This window comes from Natrix helvetica (assembly GCF_964273705.1).
Source record: "Natrix helvetica genome assembly, chromosome: 7".
Taxonomy (NCBI): domain Eukaryota; kingdom Metazoa; phylum Chordata; class Lepidosauria; order Squamata; family Natricidae; genus Natrix; species Natrix helvetica.
In genome coordinates this window covers 42,206,199-42,223,682 of record NC_138558.1, presented here as the reverse complement: position 1 = coordinate 42,223,682, position 17,484 = coordinate 42,206,199, and the positions used below count along the sequence as shown (strand labels likewise).

The window sequence follows — 17,484 nt, the reverse complement described above, 5'->3', positions numbered from 1 at the left end:
GGACATCTATCTAACAATTTCTATTAAAACATCACAATTTTAAAAGCTTACCAGTAGTTGCAATGCAATCAAATCCTATGAAAGCATAAAAGCAGGTTGCAGCGCCAGCTAGCGTCCCGGTAAACCCATACGGCATGAAGCCACCAGCTCCAAATATACTTGTCACATTCTCAGAAGATGATAGATTTCTAAATATACAATTAACAATTTAGAACAATTTTAGATATTTGTTACTTATTGCTGTTATCAAACAATCCTAAAGCAATGTAGAATGCTATTATCTTTCCATAGTTGTGGCATTACAGAGATTGATGGTGCTAGTCCAGCAATGTCATTATTTCCTGCCTTCTTCACAGATCATAAACTCCACTTAATAAGGCTATATAACTGACAAAGACTCATGATAAAAATTAAATGTATGAAGTAGAAAACATTATACTATTTACAACTACGCGGCTTTATACATGCAATGAACAATTTAAGAAGTCTTATTTTGTCACTCAAATTATTTACTGACAGTTGCTTATTTTAACTTATTGATAAAGCAGCTAGATATTTCTCCTAAATACCAGTGCTCACCAAAATAATATTTTTTCTATAATCCTGAAAGTTTACACCTTTCCTACTTAGATGGATGGCCACACATTACTGTCATAAAAGGGATGGCAGATCTGTGGCAGATTTTTCATTACAGCTGTGATTTTAAGACTTATATATGTAAAAAATTACATTACAAAGCTTAGAATGTATTATAATCCTCAGGCTTCTTCCCCATTTCAGTGATAAGGTAACAAAAAGGAGAAATAGAGACTAGTGCTGCTTGTATCTTCCCAAGTATCTAAAGTGACTGATCGAACCCGGTTCCATTGTCTGCCTGGTCTTCAATCCTGGGTATTTCCCATATCCAGGTTAATATGGTGATAACTTCAGTCAAAATTTTGCTGTGTGAAGAAAATGGGAATACATTTCCCTGCCTCTTATTTTTTGAGAGGGATCCCATCCATTAAACTGGCAGCAAAGCACCAAACCACAGTTTCATTTGAGTAAATTTCTGAATTAAATATCGAATAATAAATTTGAGATGATGTAAATTTCTGCCTTTATTTTTAAGTTGGGACAAGAAAGTAACATGATTTTAATTATTTAATTATGCCTACAAAACAACCCAGGTTCTGTTATTATTAAAAATCTTCCTTGGCTCAAAAATGACCCCAGTAACTTCACAGGCATGTCAATGTAATCTCTTGGCAATTATATGAAAATGATTTGTCATTGCCTTCTTCTGAGACTTTAAATTTTCCAACCTAGCCCTCAGCCCTGAGATTTCCTTATTTCTCAACCTTCTTGGTATTTCAAGATCACTCACAGTCAGCTAGAAGCCACGCTTATTATAGTTCGTTAGGAACTATTATCTTTTATTTTATAATTCCCACTCTGTATGATACAAATTTTAAAAAATCATCAAAAAAGTAATGTCATCTTTGGATGATTAGAAAAGAAAGAGGAATTAAACCACAGCCTTCCATAGAAAGTCTGGTCAAAGAAGAAATAATGTTATTGGATTGGATCACAGCGCACTCCTTGGCCCATAACTTCTAATTTATGTGCAATTCCTGTTCCCTGCATTATCCGTCACCAGACATCAAATATGGAAAATAGCATCTTGACAGCCTCCACCCTGTCTTCAGTGTGCCATCTGTATTAGGTGGGAGGTTACGTGAGCTACATCTGGGCTATGGACAGAGGTTCCTAATTCTTAGTTTAGTGTGATCACTAAATGCTCTCAGAACAGAAAAGATGAAAGGGACTATAGAACAAGAAAAGCCATATTACTTTATTTCTGCAGTGTAGTTTATCAGAAATTCTTCAGTTCTCTTCCAGTTATTAATGTTGCCTTTCACAAAGCCAGAAATCATAACAAAGAGCAGAACCAAGATGTTGACAGCGGTGAAGACTTTATTTACCCATGCAGATTCTTTTACTCCAAATGATAAAAGTCCTATAAAAGAGATATTTTAGTCATAAGAGAATCTCGTACTTGACCATACATACAATAACATATCTATCTATATGCACTGCACAATGCAAGCCTCTACTGGGCCTATATGTGCATAGTGTCTGCTTCCTGTAATACTACCACTTAACCTCTGAGCCAGAAGAACTGTGGAAAACAAGGTAGGCCACTAGTATCATCAGATGCAGATAATACATTATTCACACTGTAGTCAACAGTGAGTTTTGAGCTGCAGTTAATACAAATAAACCTTGTTTAACCACTGTCCTGTATAATGATCATTCATTTTTTCATTCCTGATGACCAATCTTTCCATTATGAATTTTGCACATCTGTAAAGCAAAGGAAAACTGAAGTAAGATCATAAACACAACTGTGGTTTTACTTAGTGACCTCTTTGCTTAAACAACCAAGTTGCCAGTCCTAATTATGGTTGCTAAATGAGGAGCCTATATACAATTATTTCTCTGGTGATTATATGGAGAAACCCCAAACACAGTCATTAACAAATAATGGGCCTAAAACAGCTCTTGCTCTAAAAGTGCTACTAGGGGCAAAATTAACCACATAACTTTTTAATTCAAAAGAATAATCCAGGTGTAATTATATCTTTGAAATAAGGACTGATTAGGGTTTTGACTGCAAATACCTAAATCAGACAATATTCGTATACACCACTCTATAACTTTGTGTAAATCTAACATTACATGTTGCAAAACACATTTTTCATTTAACAAAGATTATTGTCAAAGGAAAATGACCATTAAAATTACCGTACCTGCTAAAAGTAATATTAGACAGACTGCAAAAAAATCTGGATATTCTGCTAAGCCAGAATAATTCATTCTGAAGTAGGTTCGGAAAAAATAACCAATTTGTTTTCCAAGAAGTTCATCAAAGGTTCCACTCCATGCTCTTGCAACACTTGAAGTACCTTTGAGATAAAAAACCAAAAATGTGGTGTATTTGGCAGATCACAATAGCAAGTAGCACAAAAAGTGCTGTACAATTTACATAGCATCATCCAGTCTGTTGTGTCCGTGGCTTCGCCAACGTGCTGACGCTGCTCGCCCCTGATTGGCTGAAGGTTTGATAGCCAGAGTGGGAGAATGAAGAGTCGCTATTGGCTCCCCGATTTGACAGCCTGTATATTAAGAGCTGTCAAATGGGGTTTTCTCTGTTGCCAGTTCAGAAGCTGTTGTGCTACTGTTAGCGTTGAATAAAGCTTTAAGATCTGTGTTGCCTTAATCCTGTCCCTCCAGGTCTCCCTTCACAGTCTTTTAAAGTTGTATGGCGTTCTGTAATTATGCTATCACATTAATTTGAAAAAAACCTTTCCAGTCTTACGCCTGCACCATCTTGCTAAAATGATATCAAATAAACAATAAGAATAAATTGTTCATTCATATTTTAAAGATGCCCAACTTTTTATATGGCCAAGGTTGCATAAGTGGTCATGGGGAAAATAAATAAATTAAAACTCAAAATTCTGGAAACAACCTGGATGCATCATAAATTCTAGTAGAACACTGCAATTCTGTCATTGTCAAATATTGAGACCAAATTACACTAATCACTCCAATATATATAGAAATAACTTGCTTCATTAGGAAAAGCTGCTTTCTAGTAGACAGGGGAATAAATATAGTCCTTGCTTGCAATTTTTAAAAAGCAATCTTACTTTATAATATACAGTACATTCAGATGAATATCAAAGCAACCTTTTTAAAGTCAAAGCATAACTTTGACTTTGATAGTGAAAACAAATGCTGCTGATAAAAAAATCAGTTTAAACTTGAAATAGGCTGCTTATCTTTAGTATATACACACAAGCACAACCCACTCTAAGGGATATAAGTTCACAGCATTGTTTCACCCCTCTGATATTTCACTTTGGGTTATATAACTAGGTATTTCCTAACAGATCGTAATTTATTGACCAAATGTTGGAGAAGGTTAATCCAAACAGGATAGGGTCTTTTTTATCAGTAGAATTATTTTATCAGAAGAATTATCAGGTAACTAATGTGTGCTATTTAAAGTATAAAAAAGAGTAAATAATGTTAAATGGAAAAATATTTTAGCTTTACTTTAAACTTTATATATATATATAAAGCTTTATATATATATATAAATTTTCACTATATATATATATAGTGAAAAAGTGAAGCTCTATCTATTTTGGAGGGGGAGGAAAAAAGGAACTAACCACACTACCTATAATTGGTGAATCTTTTCCAAGATGTAAATGAATGGTCCACACCTATTCCAGAACAAATAGCTTCAATAACTGACTGAATTAAATAATTGTTCAGTCTGTAATTAAAACTGGTGAATTAATGCTCGATTGGATACTGATCAAGATAAGGAAAAATTTAATATATCAAGCAGTTTGCAAAGCTCCGCATTTTTACTGATTTGTGTCATACTCTTTGTAAAAGCTTCCCAACTCCATCTTCAGCATGGCATGTAATACATGCTTCAAATAATAATTAGAAAGAACAGTGGTATATTTTACAGTCTGCTACTTTTATACTTTAAAGCCTACATACCCACAATTTGTTGAGTCACATTGTGCCTGAAAAAATCATATATGTCAAACTTACGTGCTATATTCAAACCTATGTACCAAGAGAGTCAACCTGTTGAATGTATTTGGTTTCCAGAATTTCTACTGGAATTCAAGACCTATATTTGAGATTGAAGTATTCTCTACTTAGTTCACGTATCATTTCTATGTCATCATCCTAATACATAGTGAGTTAAAACCCCTCTCATATTGCTGGTTGCGGCATTCTGTCCATTGCCAACCGACAGAGAAAGGTCAAATGCATTTCAAAGCATGTCTAGAAGCTCTGCCTCTGCTTCTTCCTCTCTCTGGCTCTCTCATCAGAGAGAAACAGCAGAGGCTTACTCAAAAATAGTCAACAGCAGCCAGGATCCAAAGCCAAAAGGCTGTGTTGACTTTCCTTACAAACCTGACAACTTTCAGACATACCTATAACATAGGACAAAATGAGATTCCAGCCAGTGATAAATGCCCAGATTTCACCAACAGTTACATATGTGTACAGATAAGCTGAGCCAGTCTTTGGGACACGAGCACCAAATTCTGCATAACAAAGTCCAGCCATAACAGAAGCTAGGGCAGCTATGAGGAAAGAAAGTACAATACTAGGTCCAGAATCTGATTTTGCAACTTCTCCAGCAAGGACATAAACACCAGCACCCAGGGTGCTTCCCACTCCTAAAGCAATAAGATCCACAGTTGATAAACAGCGGCATAGCTTGGAATCTTCAAGACTGTCCCAGGTGACAATTTTTCTCCTCAGCAGGCACCGGGCAAATGACAAGGCTGGGCCACCAGTCATGTTGGATGAAAAAGCCTAAAAATGAAAGAGAGATGACTGTAAAACAAAGAATCCAAAATATCATCTTCAGATTCATTATAACACAGCCATTTGTATGTGTTGTGAACCTTGTTCTAACAGACTTAATGGAGGAGAAGGGTGTCTGTAAAACCAAAATTTCTGTTAAATTCAAACAGGGTTTTACATAAAGTACTTGACATATTTTGTACAAGTTTGAAATGGCGAATAAGGTTTCGCTGTTCTGTACAACTATAGGCAGAACAATATAATATCGAGGCAGATTTTATCCACTGTGTCCAAAGTGTGCTAAACCAAAACTTTCAATCAAAGGTTTCATAGAATTAAGAAAAAATACAGTTTACATGCAATAATTAAGAAACAGCACAAAATTAAGGGATTATGTTTACTTTTACTTACTGTCAGACCACTAAAAATGTACATAAATTATGATTATGAAATGTCACAGATTGTACTTCATAATACTAATATGTTGAAGTTTAAGAAGGCAACTGATAGATCAGCATTCAGTCTAATCTCTCCTTTTGTGATTTTTCTAATTCACAACCTTTTCATAAACAGCAATCAATTGTATCTATCCAAATAAGTCTCCCCTACAACGCATGCATCTATAGATGCTCCCCAAAAGCAGCAATATGGAAATGGCTATAAGATCTGCTTTATTTGCAATTGCATATGGAGATGTGTCATTGACAAAGAGAAATACATCAACAAAAACATTATCAATTAGTAAGGAAAGAGGAAACATTTATAATCCATAATGCCAAGGTCTTTCAAAATGGGCCAGGCTAAAGCACCAGACTATAGCCATTACCAACATTTTGATTAGTCATATTCAATAAAGTTATAATAATCTGCTCTTTTTCATTGGGGGGGGGGGTCAAAGAAAAATGATCCCTATTAAGTCAACATAGTCCTGTTTTCATGAGAGTCTTCATGATCTTGCTCCTTTCATCAAAGTGATGAATGCAGTGCTGCAAATAAATATTTTCTGATACACACACAGACACACACACACCAGTCTCCTTTTCATCACAGTGTGATTGAGAAATTACCTACAATTTCTCTATGATTATAGAACAGGTAATTTCTTTATTTGAATACATTTAATGGGTGGATGTGAGATAAAGTCTATGTCACAATCATAACCTGAAAAGACTATGATTCTAATACAAAATGTATAGCTCATGTATTCCTTTCTCTGTTGCACCTTATTAAAGCTTATTATTGCAACTTTACCATCTAAGTATGACTAAAATACATGTTATCGTGCTTAGCTATTATATAATCTACACAATTACCACAACAAGCTAAAATTAGAAGGGAGCTTTGAGTCACTATTGACTCCTGGCAATTAGTCAATAAAGTTTTCTAGGTAACATTTTCCAAAGTAGTTTGCCACTGTCTTTTTCCTGACGATGAGACAGACTGAGTAGCCCAAAGTGGGCTTCCATGCCTAAATCTGGATCAGAACTCAGATTTCCATCTTCCTAGTCCACTGCCCTTAAAATGCTCCGCTACTGTTTCTTCTTTCTCCCTAGAATGGAACGCCCAAACATGTAAAATAAATAATGATGTTGCTTTCTATTTCCAAATCTTAGATATCTGCTCTCAAAAATAGTATTTGTAGCAAGGATTTTCTAGCATCCAAAATAAATACTTTATTCTCACCCTCCCATTATATATCTCAAATGATCCCACAATCCTGCAGTAAGGAAGGAAATATGAATTGTAAAATCTAATTGTACAAAAACTCTACATATAACTCTTTGCTAGGGAAGGAAGTTATGATAATGTGACTGTTTTATGGCTCTATGAATCAAGGGTGTTACTATAAAATGTGTATGATTAGTAAACAACTCTCTCCTTCCCATAATCCATCGATCTGTATTTTTTTAAAAAAAAGTTAGATTCTAACCATTCTTCTTTCCCATACCTTTCAATCTCACCAATCCCAATTTTTAAGTTATAGGATAAAAGCTAGTCTGAATAATTTACTCACAAAGTTCATTTATTAAGCTATTGACTTTTTAAAAATATTTACAAATTTGTTTGTACATTATAACACATTTATTGACCTTCCTAAGTGATACTATAAAATATGTATTGTGTAATTGTAAAAAGAAATTCTCTCGGAAGCAGCTGCGGTGCGGTGAGGTTGCCTCTCTCTTCATCCCTTACTTTGCATGAAGATTTGATTCAGCTTTTAAAACTTTAAAACAACTTTCGGAGCATTTTGGAGGTGCGGCTGGAGGGAGGGGGGTTTTCCCCCCCCCCCTTGGACAAGCGGCAAGAAACAATTTTGCTCTCAGCCCCCGGGGAAGGAGGAGGGGGGAGAGCCAACGAATGAAGCCTCACTTAGGCTGAGATGATTTTCTTTTCAATTTAATTTTATATATTACAATGATTTGAGGACTTTTGGAACTTTTTAAAACTTTGTTACGCCTCTGTGCCCAAAACTGGCAGGGCAAGATGGCACACTTCCGTTGTCTTTATGAACTCTGAAACCTGACTCCACCTTTAAAATTCAGGCTTCCGGTCTTTGTCTCCGTGTCTCCCAGAGGAACCTCTTGTGGATTGGTATTTTTTTAACCTTCTAGGGGAAATTTTCTATCTATTGCCAGACTTATTGGAGAGATTCTCTTCTGCCTGGTTATTCTGCTCCCGGATTCACCTGGCTACCCTTCTTTTCTAATTGCTTACTTCATATTTGGACTGAACTTTTAACGTTATAAAGGATGGCATCTAAAAGACCCCCTCCTGGAAAACCTGGCTTTGCCACTTCTGCTCCAACATCCGCAACATCCAGTCCAGCCACACAGTCAAAGATAACAGAACTGATGCAACATAAGACTACAGAGATGGACTTTCAACAAATGCTTCAACAAATTCTACAGGGCCAGGAGGAAATCAAGAAACAGTTAAGGGAAATGAAAGATGAAATTAAAGAAAATCAAGCCCAAATATATAAGAACTCACAAAGACTGAATCTTGTGGAAGGGGGGGTGGAGGAGGTGAGGGGGGTGGTGGAAGCTGTGCAGAAAGGGAACAAAGATCTTGACATCCAACAGATGAAATTAGAATTTGAGAGAATGTCCTATTATCTTAGATTTCAAAATGTTATAGAAGAAGATGGGGAAAATATAAGGGACATCATGACAAACATTCTGGCTGACTATACACACAAAGAAAAACAACAGATGGGGTGGGATATAGATCTGGTTTATAGAGTGAACTCAGCTTATGCTAGAACACACAATTTACCCAGGGAGGTTCACATTAAATTCCTTAGAAAAACCACAAGAGATGAAATTCTGGGTGTACAAAGGGGGCAAGCATTGACATATCATGATATGGAGATAACCATTCTGAAGCAGATCCCTAAGAAGATTAGAGAAAAAAGAAAAAATTATTCGCAATTAGCGAATAAATTATACCAGAAAGGGGTGTGGTTTAGATGGTTGATGCCTGAAGGTATGCTGATATTCTGGGAGGAGACAAGAATCAGAATTAATTCACCCATAGAGGCGCAGGCCTTTATGGAAAAAAATAAAACACTCCTAGAGAAACCACCAGACACTACAACGGACACGCAGGACACGGGAGGGGCCAGAGCTCTGCCAGTGGAGGGAGATGGGGCAATAGCAAGAAGACTCAGATCACAGAAATAAATATGAAAATCATATTATTATAAATTGACCGAAAGTGAAAATGGAATTATATTTGGATTTTATATTGTAATGTTTAATTTGATTGAATTTAATAATAGAACTAATATGCTGATTATAATCAATTATATACTAATGCATTATATATAAATGTACGCTATGGGTATGGAGGGAGGGGGGCCTCACACACTTTGCAACTGCCAAAATTTGTATACCTGTCCATTTACCCTTTTCCCTATAAATTTTGAAAAACCAATAAAATTTTATTACGAAAAAAAAAAAAAAAAAAAAAAGAAATTCTCTCCAGTTAGTTTCACAGAGGTTAGTAAAACATATTTCCAAGTAAATGTTCTTGGAAGTACAGTCTCCATCACGTCAGTCTCCCAGTAACGTGAACTTAAAATGTCCCTTTACAAAATATTGAAAGTAACATTAAAAAAGCTTCACAGAACTTTTAAATCATTCCAATAGTATCTTTGAATAGGTTTAACTGCAGCAGATTTAGAGAACTTCCAGGATTAAAACATTAATTTTTCCTTCTTTTGAATGTTTACATTACAAAAATACTAGAATATTAACATGCTACATGTTACATTTCTAATCTACATTAATAAGAAAACATCATTTAAAAAAAACAGATTTGTTAATAGGCGCCAGCATTCCACATTCAGTGGGGGACTGGAAGAGAACTTCCAGCAAAGTATTTTGTTTCAATATAGATTTATTTTGAGCCCAGCCTTTACTTACCTAACAATAATACTCAAGTTCTGTATTTCTCGGGCAGAGAGAGTAAGGAAGATGCGGGCGGCAGGAAGATTTTACTTAGACAACTTAGCCTTTTTAAAAAAATTGAAAGGTTAGGCTGTCTGAAGCTGCTTGCCTTCAGGGGGGTGGAGAAAAATCAGCTACAGGTGATTGGATAATACAGAGTTTACCCACCTTTTTGGCAAACAAATAAAAAAAGTTATGGTATTCATTTATACTGTTTACCAACCACACCAACTTCTTTTTCTCTTTAAATAAGCAAGCTGGACATCTGTTAAATGTATGTCCATAAATAACCGACTAGTAATTTTGTAGGTTTAATATTGATTAACATAACAGATAAATTTATAAATACTATGCAAGTCAGTCCAGCCTAGGATTATGACCAAAATAATGGTTTATGTATACTCAGTTGTGCCAAACCATGAAGATAAATTTCTCATGGGGAGCAACGCAATGCTAAGACACTATCCCCTATTAACCACTATGCTAGTTCTAAGAAAAATGTTAACAACATTAGGATTCAAAAAATATCAAACAAATAATGAGGCTTTACAATTATCGTCCTTGGCTGATGACCTTAAATTGTCAGGCAAAACCTTGTCACTTAAACAAACATGTAAATAGATCTTGGCTTTTTCTCTCTTCTCTTTCTAAATTAATTACATTTTTAAATTAATTACACTTTTATTTGGAAGCCGTTTCTGTTTACTCTTACCAAATGTTAATTTGATATCCCTTTAAAATTGGAGGAGCTGTTCTTTTTACTATGGATTTGGATAACTGGCATTTTTACAGTATAGGTAAGGACTAAGGATGTAATAAATATATTCTACCTCTTGCTAATTTAGAGATGGAGATCTTCTGGCCAACTGGCCAGATGAGATCTTCCCATCCAGTTTGCTAAAGCTATTTCATTTCTAAGTGGATAGCAAAATGCTTATTTGCAGAAAAAGGAAGCTAATCCAATACTCTATTGCTATATAGGATCATCAAGAAAGAGGCAAAGGATTTTGCTATAGAGCAGCAAATCTGTTAATAGAGGCAACTGTTAGATTGTCACTGATCATTGTTATCCATAGAGACAATGCTGTGGAGTGATGATGATTCTCCACTCAAGAATATTTTGGAAGAAGTATTTCTGAAATATTGATGCCATGCTAAATGTATAAATGGTAGGTGTTATATATATAGGTAGTTATTCCCTTATATGTGCTGAAGAAAAAAAAGAGACTTTTTTTCTAGTCACTAATCACTTTTTCGCATCCTAAAAGTTGCTGCACTGTGTGCCATCAGATCTTGATCTTAGTTCTGATGAAGTATGGGATCAGGGAAAAGACTTAAAGAAAAGCAGAAAGGTTCAAGTTCGTGGGGAAAGACAATCTTCCATGCTAAAGAAAGCTACAACCCCGATTATTTTAATGAAACAGAATAAGAAAGAGTTGAGCAGACTTCTCCAGCACTACACATCAGGAAAGGTATCCATCTCTTAATAAGGAATGGTTGTCTACGTCAGTGATGGCTTGCAGGCGGTACACCCTGGTATGCATGTACCGGTGCCTGCCGGACGCAGCAGCCACCGTACTGGAACAGTGCTTTGGAGGGCCCGCCCACCTGCCCTTGTTCCTTACCTGTATTTGAAGGAAACGGGCCATCTGCTCATGCGCGCACAGCATACGGCCCCTGCACAACACTCCGCCAAGCAGCTGGAGCGTTGCAGGCGGTGGGTGTGCATGTGTGCGCAGCGCGCATGCCCATGGTGCATGCCCGGCTCCCGTTGCAGTGTACTGGTTGCAACGGGAGCCAAAACCCACTACTGGTCCACATGTTCCATTTATATTTCTGCAAATGTAATGTTCTGGCTAGGGGGCACTCAAACAGCAAAGAACAGGACCGGAAGTCAGATCAACCAATCAACCTTGGTTGGGATATGCATCTCCAAACAACACACAATTGGGATGTTGACAAGTCTGCAGCCATCTGCAACCTAGACTTATCCAATAATCCTTTTGCAGTGTAGGTATGCAGAGATGCCTACGTGTAATTGCAGGCAACGTAAAATCAGCCTTAAATTCTCACACATAATACAGATATTATAGCTAATTATAGTTGCAGTTTCACAACATATGAACGATGCTACCTTAGAAGTCAAGCTCAGTTCCTGAAGATTTCATGGACACATCTTGTAGTTTTCTTGGCAGCAATGCTGAAGTGGTTTCCCATCACTGCTTTGTGCATCTCCCCCCCCCCCCGAATTCCCAAAGAAGGCCATTCCTGGTGGTCTTCCATTTAATGCCAACCAGGTTAACATGCCTTAGCAATTTTCAGAACAAACAAAATCAGCTGGGCCCTTTCTCCAATTTTCAGTAAGGCTATGGTTTTAACACTGGTAGAAATCCTTAAGACATCATTGCAAATTGTATGAAGCTCTCAGGAGATTTGAACAAGCAATTGCAATGACCACACAAGAACTACCATGTAATGAATAAGTACAGTGAATGCAAGATAAGGATGTTTTGATACTAAGATTTTGTGTAAAGGAACCCTAGTAGCCAACTATCATACTGACTGAGAGTATGAGAACCTAGGCCAACTCCTCGGAAGGTCATCAGATCAAGGGAAATTTTTATGGTAGTATATAAGAGTAAATATTCCATACTGAGCTTGACTTCTGACTGATGCATGGACAGATCTATTTCATTTGCTTGGCAATAATATACGTTACTTACCACTGTCTTCTTCCAGAGTGCTCTTTCAATTTCTGACCTACAACTGGACATTTGCTCTCTCACCCAATATTAAATAGACCCTACTTACCCCTAATGCAGATAATCTGGAAAATGTCTTCCTAATAATCCATTATAGGTTTCTACACTATCTTTTATGGTCAGTAGTAATTTTACCTTTTGTTTACACCTAGTGGTTTCAACCATTTGCTTTTTTAAAAAAAAGAAAAAACAAACAAACACATGTGATGAATGGAGATATTTAAATGAGCAACTTATTGTATAAGTGCTATTTATATAGACCTAAGTCACAAGAAACACCACAACTTTCAGGAACGGTTCCAAAAACTTCACCTGAGTGCTATAAATTCATTAAACTAAAACCCAGGTCAACAGTTCCAAGTAAATATTGGAAAATATCAGATGTCCTGCCTTGAGCAGGGGGTTGGATTAGAAGACTTCCAAGGTCTCCTCCAGCCCTAAGATTCTATGTTCTATGACTTTATTTTAATGTGTGCATTCTACTCAGAGGTAAATCCCACTAGCTGCAAAAGAGGTTACTCTCGGGGAAATGGTGTAGCATGACAGCTTTACAGAGCAATTCAATACACGGTTTCCCCATAACAGTTCTGAAGTTTACCTAAGCAAATGATCTATTAACTAGGTATTTACTTTTAAGTACAAAGTAAACAGCCTTTCCAGTGGACAAAGTTGTTAAACGACTGCAGGTCACAAAGCAACCTCACCACTGCACATACACTATCAAAATGTTCCATTGCAGTCATGTTTATCTTGGGAGTAGCAAAATAGCATCTGTTGTTTTTGCCCCTCCATTAAGATTAAATCCTTGGGCAATTACGTTCACATTTTTATCCCAGCATGCTTCCAATGCAGCATAGCATTTCATTCCATCGTGCTTTCCATTCAATACAGATTCTTCTATTATTTTAAATGTCTTCTATTGTAATGCATTTATGTTCTGAATTATCTTGAATATAGTTTTTGCAGGAAAAACTATACATGGTGTGAAACATAGTTTAAAAGCTCTCATTTCTAGGGACCCAGATAGTTAACAAACATACCTGGAATTAATCCTTATATATATATTTAATTGAAGAGAGTTGCTTAATGAGTGTAACCTTACAGGGAAATCTTGGATATTTTGTTCGAATACAACTGGATTTAATTAAGCAGGTATGTACAAAAATTTGTCGTTCATTCTTATTTATATGTCTGCCATTTTTAACCAAATAACCCCGGGCAGCTAACAAAATATGCACATAAATTATGTAAGATAGAAGCCATAAAGCAATACACAATTCAAAATAATCGAGGATCGTCATGAAGCCTCACAGCACTGAACAAAACATATACACCAGGCTTTACTAATATTCTGGTCCCAAAGCCTGAGGGAAAAGCCAGATCTTCAAGACATCCCAGGTGGGCCAACAGGGTTAGAACTATCCAGATCTTAAGGCTGTTCCAAGGGCGTGTGCCCTGACAGAGAAAACATCCTTCTGGCCCACACTCAGGGGTGGGTTCCTGCCAGTTCTAACCTCTTCTATAGAAGAGGTTCCACAAATCTACCGTGCCGTTTAGAACCAGTTCCAGCTCCCTCCTGCCCGTCCACACCACGCTTGCCCTGCCCACCGCTCACTGATTGGCTGTCTCACCAATCGCCCCGCCCGCCTCTAAGAGTCCTATCTAAACCTTAAAGTCTTAAAGCTGTCAAGTTTGAACACCCCTGGTTTTTTTTTCTAAAGGGTTAGGGGTGCAAGGGTCTTGTAACTTGACAGCTTTATGACTTGCACACTTCAATGCCAGAGTTCCTGAGCCAACATTTTGGTTGCTAAGCAATAGCATTGTTAAGTGAGTTTCACCACATTTTAAAAGTTGGCCACGCCCACGTCACATGACTGCCAAGCCACGTCCACCCGGTCACATGGCTGGCAAGCCACTCCCGCCTGGTCACATGGCCAGCAAGCCACTCCCACAAAGCAGGCCATACCTACAGAAGAGGTTCTAAAAAAATTAGAAACCCACCACTGCTAATAGACGAACTTGAATGATGCTGCCCGTCTGTCCCCCTCCCAAAGCAACCTTGCAGGTTTTCAAGATCGTCTGGAGAGGCGAAGAAACCCCAGAAAAATCTGGAAGAACCAGAGCGACGGGTGGTCGGTCTTTTTTGGGGGGGGGATTCCCAGAACCAGGTTGCCCATAAGAGGTCCGGCGCATTCAAAGAGTGGCACGAGGGGCAGCAGCACGATACCCTGATCAACTGGCTTATAGTTGGCGGCAGGCAACCCTCACAAGGGTTTCCCCCTTCCTGCGCCCAGCTCTCCACCTCCTCCTTTGCTTAGGCTCCCTTCCCGCTTGGCATAGAAAAGGGGCTCAACTTTACAATGGGGCACCTTGGCCCTGGGTTTTCTCCGCTAGCTGCGTCTCACTTTGGGTAAAGGAGGAGCAGAGGAGGTCGTAAGGCAGAAGAGAAACGTCTTCCCCTTGCCCTCCGGATCGCCAGCATGAGCATGAACAACGTGAGTAGCAACAGCGGCTGCCCACACACCCACTTTCGGTTGAGGGCAGGCTTATTTTGCAAAAGCACAGCGCAGCTGAGGGTTGAAGAAACCGCCTGAGATGCTTTTTGTGGGGAAGGGGGCATGCCATACCCACAACGTTTATCTCTTGCCCACCCGCCTACACCCCCGCGCGTCAGGGCACTACGTTGGGGGAACTTAGGCGTGACTGGTCTTGAACGCACGTGTCCCCCCCGCCCACCTCCACGCTTTTGCAGATTAGCTGACTGTGGAGCATGGGCCCTTTTTGAAGCGGGGTTGAGTCCTTCCTTGGGGTGGATGCCCATACACGAGGGGCATAGGCTAGGACCAGCTGCCCTCATCTGTTTCTCCCAAAGGTGGTTTTTTTCCTCCACGAGGCAACTGGACTTTCTGGTTTTTCTTTGAAGATGTTTTGCTTCTCTTCCAGGAAGCTTCTTCAGCTCTGAGGAAGCTTCTGGAGGAGCTGAAGAAGCTTCTTGGAGGAGAAGTGAAAGGTCTTCAAAGAAAAAGCAGAAAGTCCAGCTGCCTCTTGGAAAAAAAACATTTTTGGGACATCCTGGATGACCAAGAATCCCCATAGACATCCTTCATCCTAGCTTTCTGATGCCTCCTAGCTTTGCTTGCCTTCCATCCCTTGTGGTGGCCACTCTCCCAAAGCCCATGATAGTTGAGCATCAATAAGTCTTCTTGTAGTATCAAAGGTAGCTGAGGGTTCAGAGGTGGCACACATCCATGGTTTCCTGATTGCCAGGGCTATTTGGGAAATCTAAGCTGGAGAGACCTGGTCTGTCCTGAACTTTTGAAGATGGTGGGCTGGATAAAAGTCAAAACCTGAGTTTGATGCTGACCTAGAGGTTTTTGTTGAAATCCTGGTTCAAGTTTTGGAGAAAGACTTATTTCACCCTAAACTTGTGACTGCTTTCATCAAACCTTCGAGTGATTTAGAAAGAAAGAGAGAAAGAAAGAAAGAGACAGAGAAAGAGAGAAAGAAAGAGAAAGAAGGAGGGAGGGAAGAGAAAAAGAAAATGGGAGAGATACACACAAGAAAGGAAGGAATTAATCAACACAAAGTGAATAATTTATCCCAACTCAAGATCACATTTTGGGCTGAATCAGCAACAGCATAGCTGCTTTCTTTTTTTTAAAGATGTGAGATTATTCTACTCCCTTAGCAAAATTATACCTGCTGTACTTTGTAAAGTTTGTAAAGCAGACCTTTGGAACAACAATAATGTCTTTCTTTAAAAATCATTATTACTGGAGAATATATACAAATAGACTTCACAATCTCTATTTTACACTCTTTATCTAATTGTACTAAGTCTCTTCAGTCAAGCTTGATTTATGAGGTTTACACGGACCCTTTTGTATAGACTTTTTGGCAATACACACGATCCATTCCCACATGCACATGCATATACAGAATTCCTCTATGCTTGTAAGTGAGGATGTGTCTTTTTTCTAACAGACTAACTTAAACATGCTGTGGATATCAAAGAAATAGATTGTAGCCTGCTGAGAACGTACACGGTTGAAGATAGGCTATGGGATAGAGGGAAATACATCATGGGTCAGAGTCAGCTATTTTTCCATAGTTTAACCTGAAATGTTGGTATATATTTACAATGGTCTTAGCAAGAGGAAGCCTCTAGCTCCGTGATGGCGAACCTATGGCACGCGTGCCACAAGTGGCACACGGAGCCATTTGTCAGGGCACGCGAGGCGCTGTCCTGTCAGCTGGCCAGCGCGCATGCGCGCGCTGGCCAGCTGAGTTGACCTTTTTAAAAGCTATTTTTCGCCTTCCCCAGGCTCCAGAGGCTTTATAGGAGCCTGGGGAAGGCGAAAAGAGCCCCCCCCGCCCCCCCCGGAGGCTTCAGGGACCGTCCCTGAAGCCTTCGGAATGCTTAAAACCACCTTCCGAGCAAACCGGAAGTGACTTCCGGGTTGCTCGGAGGGTCGTTTTAAGCGCTCCGAAGGCATCAGGGAAGCCTCGGACGGTCCTGAAGTCTTCGGAGCGCTTAAAACCACCCTCCGAGCAACCCAGAAGTCACTTCCGGTTTGCTCGGAAGGTGGTTTTAAGCGTTCCGAAGGCTTCAGGGACGGTCCCTGAAGCCTCCAGGGGGGTGGGGGAGGCTCTTTTCGCCCTCCCCAGGCTCCTATAAAGCTCCTGGAGCCTGGGGAGGGCAAAAAAATTGTAAAAATGGGGGGGTCGCGCATTGCATTATGGGTGCGGCACGCCTGCCCTCGACCCCCTTGCGCTCCCCCCATTTGTGGCACGCGAGCCAAAAAAGGTTCACCATCACTGCTCTAGCTAATTTTGTACAACAGAGAAACTAAGCAAGATTGGAATGGTTAGTACTTGGA

At 38.9% G+C, this 17,484-nt stretch overlaps 1 protein-coding gene across 3 annotated transcripts in view; it reads right to left on the bottom strand.

Annotated features, from left to right (window-relative positions):
- Positions 1-17,484, bottom strand: part of SLC7A2 (solute carrier family 7 member 2) — a 45,779-nt gene that overhangs the window by 12,362 nt on the left and 15,933 nt on the right. For 2 of the 3 annotated variants that reach the window (XM_081959249.1, XM_081959251.1), the window contains exons 1-5: positions 9,819-9,943; positions 5,013-5,400; positions 2,793-2,948; positions 1,834-1,999; positions 52-188 (exon numbers count right to left, since the gene is read on the bottom strand). In XM_081959249.1, the coding sequence (XP_081815375.1) occupies positions 52-188; positions 1,834-1,999; positions 2,793-2,948; positions 5,013-5,385 (832 nt within the window). In that variant the 5' untranslated portion in view covers positions 5,386-5,400; positions 9,819-9,943. Of the gene's footprint in view, positions 1-51; positions 189-1,833; positions 2,000-2,792; positions 2,949-5,012; positions 5,401-9,818; positions 9,944-17,484 lie in introns of those variants that run through there. The other variant, XM_081959250.1, reaches the window with a different exon arrangement.